Source organism: Ipomoea nil, unplaced genomic scaffold (assembly GCF_001879475.1).
Source record: "Ipomoea nil cultivar Tokyo-kokei standard unplaced genomic scaffold, Asagao_1.1 scaffold2279, whole genome shotgun sequence".
Lineage (NCBI taxonomy): Eukaryota > Viridiplantae > Streptophyta > Magnoliopsida > Solanales > Convolvulaceae > Ipomoea > Ipomoea nil.
In genome coordinates this window covers 1,525,590-1,531,589 of record NW_017618707.1, presented here as the reverse complement: position 1 = coordinate 1,531,589, position 6,000 = coordinate 1,525,590, and the positions used below count along the sequence as shown (strand labels likewise).

Sequence of the window (6,000 nt, the reverse complement as noted above, 5' to 3'; positions counted from 1 at the left end):
TTATATATATAAAATTATACTTACTTTGCATCTTCAATAACAAAATCGAGAAGAGTTGTATTTCTCCCATTCACGACTTTCTCAACAGGAGAAAATATTTCAACAACACGACCAGGAACATCTTGAAATTTACATGTCCAAAAAGTAAATTAATATAATTGTATCAGCAGTAAAAAAAATTGAAGAGTAAAGTAATAAAAACAGGTTTAAAATAAAGGAATAGATATGGAAACGTTGCAATGTGTTGCAACACACGATGCAACACCTTATTAGACGGATGGCCTAGACAATTGTGTCACTGGGAAACGCGAGACAGCTGCATGGAATTGGATGTAGGTTGACGCAGGAGAGGTGCATAATAGACACCATTAATGTTCGCCCCCCGTAGTAACGACATCCCCGTTCGAAGATCCTTCACAAGAAAGTGGGAATCAAAGAATTCCACCGACACTTGATTAGTTTTGCACAATTGCGATATGGATATTAAATTATTATGCAACTGTGGAACACGTAGGACATTTTGGAGAGTGAGCACGGAAGAAGGAGTGAGAATAGATGACTGACCAATGTGAGAGATGTTTAAAGAATTACCGTCGCCCAGTCGTATCCCATCAGGCCCATTATACTCGGTGAAAGTGTGCAGAGGAGACATATCCGGTGTGGCATGGTGAGACGCCCCACTGTCAAACATCCACGGCGTAGTCGCTCCCACAATAGAATTAGCTGCAGATGACTGAGACTGAGGAAATGTAGAAGCCTGCACGGGAACACTAGTACAAAAAATATCAATAAAATTGAATAATATGCGTCCAAAATTTAGACTTTGGACGCGTAATGTGGGAGGCGATGGCGTTTTAGTAATTAAAATGCCACTAGTTAATTAATTTTTAATTTTATTTTTTAATATAAAACACTGGGCGGCCAAAGTTGAAGAACTTTGGACGCCCATTGTTATGCGGCCGAATTAACAAACATTATAAGCGTCCAAAATAGTCAACTTTGGACTCTTATAGTTGGCCCGTAAAGATAATAGGCGTCCAAAATTGAGTACTTTGGACGCCTAGTATTAGGGTTTCTTCAAAAAAAAAAAAAAAAAAAACCCGCCCGTCGAGCAGTTCTCGCCCAAACAGATCTCCATTCACCCAGCGTCGCTCTCCATTCACCGTCGCCCGTCGTTCGTCGTCGTTCCCAGCACCGCCGTCACTACGGATTGACTATCCCTACCTAACTACATGGTAGCGCAGACTCAAGGAAGAAGGAAGCTTCTGAGCTGGAAAGGGATGGCAGTATCACTCAACTACGAGATGCTTGAAAGTCGATGTATCTCGTCCCCAGCCTCGTCGTCGCAAGGTCGTCGGTCGCCGCTGCATCGCAAGGTCCTGCCCCGCCGCCGCTGCTACCGCTCCACGTCGCCCCGTCGCTGCTACTACTGCTCCACGTCGCTGCGAGGTCGCCGCCCCGTCGCTGCTGTTTCTCCTCTACCCTTGAAAACAGAGGCAAACGAGAACTGGAATTGGACTTCAGGATATATTGGGAAGAGTTCCACTCTTCAAGTTCGGAAAAGGTTTTTCTTAGTTTGCATAAAGAAAAGTTTAATTTTATCAATTCATACACTGGACAACATCATAGTGTTCTTTCTTTGGGCAGGAAAAGGAAAAAAGCCTTGATTATGGCTGTTGATGCTTTCTGTAAATTAGTGAAGAAGCAGGCAGATGTAGCTCAATTAATTACCAAGTAAGGGAGTAATTTTTGCCTCTTCCTAGCTTATTTCCCTGTAGTGTGTCATTCTTTTTACGCCATTTAAATTTAAGAGAATATTCTCCTGATATTCTAGATATGTACTATGAAGATGTGTATACACTTCCTTCTAAACAACTGTCTTCTGGTGCAGTTGCAAGGGCTGTGAATTTTTCTTCTCGTAAGGTATTTCATGTATAAGTTTCATTTCATTCTTATGAACGTACACATTTATTTTTGACAAAGTGGCAAAATCATTGAGCAGCTAAGGGAAATTTCTCATCAGTATTATATGCACTTGTGGAATAAGGAACCTGAATTAAGAATTTTCTTGCCTTGTATTAGTCAAATTGTAGTTGAGCCAAGCTTGGTATGATACTAATGTGGCTTGCTTAGTTTTTCAGGCAGGCTTGGCTTGCATTCTGCTCTTTTAATAGCCAAACAATGATATTTGTTTGAGTTTGGTTAGTTAATAAGTTACCCAGTTATGGTTTGGCTTCTTAAGCTTAAATTCGTGTTTGAACTCAATTTTGAATTGCTGGATTATTGAGCTAGTATTAACTCTCTGAGCATGTATAATACAAGTACTAAAATAACCTTTCAAGCATAACTTTTAGAGTGAATTATATTACTAATATTTTTTGTAGATAAACCTCAAGGCCTTGCTTAAATGTCAAGAGCCTTGAGGCCAGAACCCTTGTTCATAGGTTTGAACCTCACTAAGAGTAATTCTAGATTTCTAGTAGGTTATGTGGGTTATTTGTCCTCTGTTTCTTGAGGTTTATTTATTACGGAGTATTATTGTTGTTGAGAGGAGAAAAAGTCATATGAACATAAAAAGTATTACATATAATTAACAGTAATGTTTGTCAATATGGAAAATATCTGCTCACAGCTACAATTAGGTTTGTTCAATATATGAGTCTTTGAATTTGGCTTTCTCCTATTAAACTTGGCAGTAGAGACTTGATCTGAGTTTATCCAAGCCAAGCTGAAGAGGATTCTCAAACATCTAGATTCTTAACAACTTAACATCTTAGCCACCTTTGTCAAGGTTAACATTGTTCTTATTGTTAGTGTAGAAACTTTTAAACAATGCTCTGGAGAAAAGGCTTGTGTAACTTTGAACAGGTTGTAAAATATTTGTTATCTCTATCCTGACTCTACTTCTCTTCCGCACTTGTTGCTTTGGAGAATAATACTATCGCCAATGTTTTCTTTTTCCTTGAAATTTTCAGGTTCAGGTTTTGAATACAATCTCTGCTCTTGTAGCTCACATTACTAAAGTTATTCCATTTGCAAACAAGTTGGTGGTGTTTTTCCAAAAGGTGTGTTTTAAGTTTTCTTTATAGTTCTCTAATCTGATCATTCTGATGTTATTCATTTAAAGTTGACAGCAAAGCCTTTTAAGACTTATCTAATTGTTTATTTTCTGGTAAATATCATCGGGCTACTATTTACAGATCAGGACTGCACATTGAGTATATAATGTTTAAAGCTTTAGTTTTTAAGACTTATGAGTATATCCTATCTCCTTATCTGATGAAGTTTCATTGAAATCTTAGTTCTGTACATTTACCCAACTGCTGATGCTATCATTAGTGGGATTCAATAAAATATAATGGATAATTGGTGACAGTTAGAAATCTGTGTAAATGTACTTGAAGAGCCTCATTCTCCATCCTGATATGGTTACTTATTTATTTGGAAAATGCTGATGCATTTATTTATTCAGCATATATTCACAAGGATAAAAAAAATTGATGCCACCAGGGAGTCATTTGTTCTGTGATTCTTTTCTAATATTTATTGTTTATTTTAGTTTAGATTTGTTGTGTGTTATTGTATATGTTAGACATTGTTGTGATGGAGAAAGTTGAATAATTATAATTTATAAACTTAAAATATAGATGAGGAAGTTCTAATAGCATTTAGTTCTATAGAGGAATTTCTGCTCTCTTTGTAGCAGTTATGAGGCTTAGTCTATACTCTCCAACTTTCTTCCCTTATTGATTTGAAACTGGATGGCTAATTATTTAGATGGCTTATGTTACTGTCTGTTAGACTTTGAAAAGTTGAAGTTTAAAGCTTTTGGAAACAGAAACCTCAACAAATGTGAGGTAACTTTTGGACAATTTGACTAGTTCTTTTGGGTAGCAAAAAATGTTTATGAAGGGTTCTTTTGATTTATATGATCTCTGGGAACATGGGATGCATAACTTAGTTTATTGCTTTCTTGTCCTTAACTTTGTTGAATGCATATACCTCCCCTACTTCTTCCCACTTAAAAGTTTCAAGTGAAGAATGATGAGCACAACTATATGTTTAATTGTTAAAGTTTGACAATTTGATATTCCTTTTCTAAGCTAAAGGGTGTTATTAGAATTGAAATTTTTGAATTGGTGTGTTATAAATTGATTAATGTTGAAGTATATTATTTGTTGATAGTTATGTTAGAATGTACAGGAAAATATTGCTAGTTTTATTAAATAAATATATATATATTATTAAAAAGAATGACTATAAGCGTCAAAAGTTCTTAAACTTCGGACGCGTATTGTATTTTTTTTAAAAAAATATTAACTTTACGCGTCCAAAGTTCATGAACTTTGGACGCATATGGTGTTTATTTTTTTAATAAAAAATACTATACGCGTCTAAAGTTCTTCAACTTAGGACGCGAATTGTTTATACAATCAGCGTCCCCGACATCTGCGTCCCAGCTACTTTGGACGCGAATTAGCCTTAACTTTGGACGCGAATGACTGTTTCTGTACTAGTGGAAACACATTATGGGCCTTTAAGAACCGGGCTAACTTACGGCAAACACGAGTTTCATGGCCAACAAGGTGACAGAATTGACACACAACACCAGGTCGAGTGTTGCTGTTGTGCGACCAATTCGGTCTATTATTGCCATACGTGTTGTTGGTGTTGTTGCGAGACCTCCGATCGGCAGTGGAGTGCTGACTATTGTGAGAAGCCGAAGGACCACGCTGGGAGGCATTGGCAGTAGCCAAAAGAGATTGGCGAGCATCATCAACTTTAGCCAACTGACGCTCATGATCTGTGAGCACATCGGCTAATTCTCCCAAAGAAATGGGTTTGTCACGGACACGAACGGCAGACACGATGGAGCTGTACTCGTCCCCTAGTTATGTTAAAATGTACACAACCATGTCTTCATAAGAAATAGGGCATTGAGCCAGGGCGAGGTCGTCAGCTATTGAGCGCATGTCATTCAAAAAGGCGGTGACTGACCGATTACCCTTCGGATTTCTGGTAAGCTTGGCCTTGAGGGAAATGATCCGTCCTCGGGAGGCGCTAGCATAGTTAGCAACGAGCCGTTGCCAGGCATCACACGCAGTGGGTGCGGAAGCTATAAGAGGTTGTATGGTGTCTGAACAACTCCCAAGTAAAGCACTGGTAATTATCTGATCTTGGCGATACCAAGTCAAATGTGCTGGATTCGGAGTTGTTTGTGCAGTATCATTGAATTTTGCTGGTTCTTTGATAGAACCATCGATGTATCCCAGGAGATTAAAGCCAACCAAGGTGGACTGAACTTGGCGTCTCCAGACAGGAAAGTTGAGGGGGGTGAGTTTGATAGGAAAATTAGACGGAGCATTGAGGTGAACAATGTCAATGGTGGTGGTAGCCATGTATATAAGACTGACAAAAGAGGAGAGGAAAAAAAAAAAAAAAACTCCTTAGGAGAATATGGCTCTTGATACCATGTAAAGAGATTAACTGTGTGTTTATTGATTGTAAAGCACACCCTATATATAGTACATGGAGGAGTGAAGATAGCAGAAAGTTACAACCAAATACAACTAGTCTATAGGAGCACAAATAGAAAAAATAACAACTAAAGAAATACTAGCCACATATTGGCTTAACATATTATACCTATCAATAGCTTCCCATCAATATCTTCTTTGCCCAACAGTGAAGATATATATTTGATCCTAAATATCTGTTTAGGAAAATCTATACCCTTGTACTCCTTGACCAAAGTTTCTTTCTTAAATTGAATCATATAACGATTAGTCAATATCTTCTTTGCCCAACAGTGAAGATATATATTTGATCCTAAACATCTGTTTAGGAAAATCTATACCCTTGTACTCCTTGACCAAAGTTTCTTTCTTAAATTGAATCATATAACGATTAGTCAATATCTTATTTGCCCAACAGTGAAGATATATATTTGATCCTAAACATCTGTTTCGATTAGAGGTTATTTTGAACGTTAAAGAGTTT

The 6,000-nt window shown here is 37.5% G+C and overlaps 2 protein-coding genes across 2 annotated transcripts; one reads left to right on the top strand and one right to left on the bottom strand.

Annotated features, from left to right (window-relative positions):
* The first annotated feature begins 1,232 nt into the window (after window positions 1-1,232).
* LOC109150405 lies at window positions 1,233-1,759 on the top strand. The gene is made up of 2 exons (XM_019298314.1): window positions 1,233-1,564; window positions 1,648-1,759. Exons 1-2 carry the CDS (start codon window positions 1,233-1,235, stop codon window positions 1,736-1,738), a joined length of 423 nt encoding a protein of 140 aa, XP_019153859.1. The 3' UTR covers window positions 1,739-1,759.
* Window positions 1,760-4,460: 2,701 nt separating this feature from the next.
* LOC109150404 lies at window positions 4,461-5,399 on the bottom strand. The gene is made up of 2 exons (XM_019298313.1): window positions 5,006-5,399; window positions 4,461-4,888 (listed from the first exon to the last, which is right to left on the bottom strand). The coding sequence occupies exons 1-2, from the start codon at window positions 5,397-5,399 to the stop codon at window positions 4,461-4,463; spliced, it is 822 nt and encodes a 273-aa protein (XP_019153858.1).
* Window positions 5,400-6,000: the final 601 nt, after the last annotated feature.

Bases quoted from the DNA above. Each gene is read 5' to 3' on its own strand.
- LOC109150405 (XM_019298314.1), top strand. From the start codon at position 1,233: ATGGTAGCGCAGACTCAAGGAAGAAGGAAGCTTCTGAGCTGGAAAGGG. The intron at 1,565-1,647 runs GTTTTTCTTAGT...TTCTTTGGGCAG, and splicing joins ACTCTTCAAGTTCGGAAAAG to GAAAAGGAAAAAAGCCTTGA.
- LOC109150404 (XM_019298313.1), bottom strand. From the start codon at position 5,399: ATGGCTACCACCACCATTGACATTGTTCACCTCAATGCTCCGTCTAAT. The intron at 4,889-5,005 runs GTAATCGGTCAG...TAACATAACTAG, and splicing joins GCTTACCAGAAATCCGAAGG to GGGACGAGTACAGCTCCATC.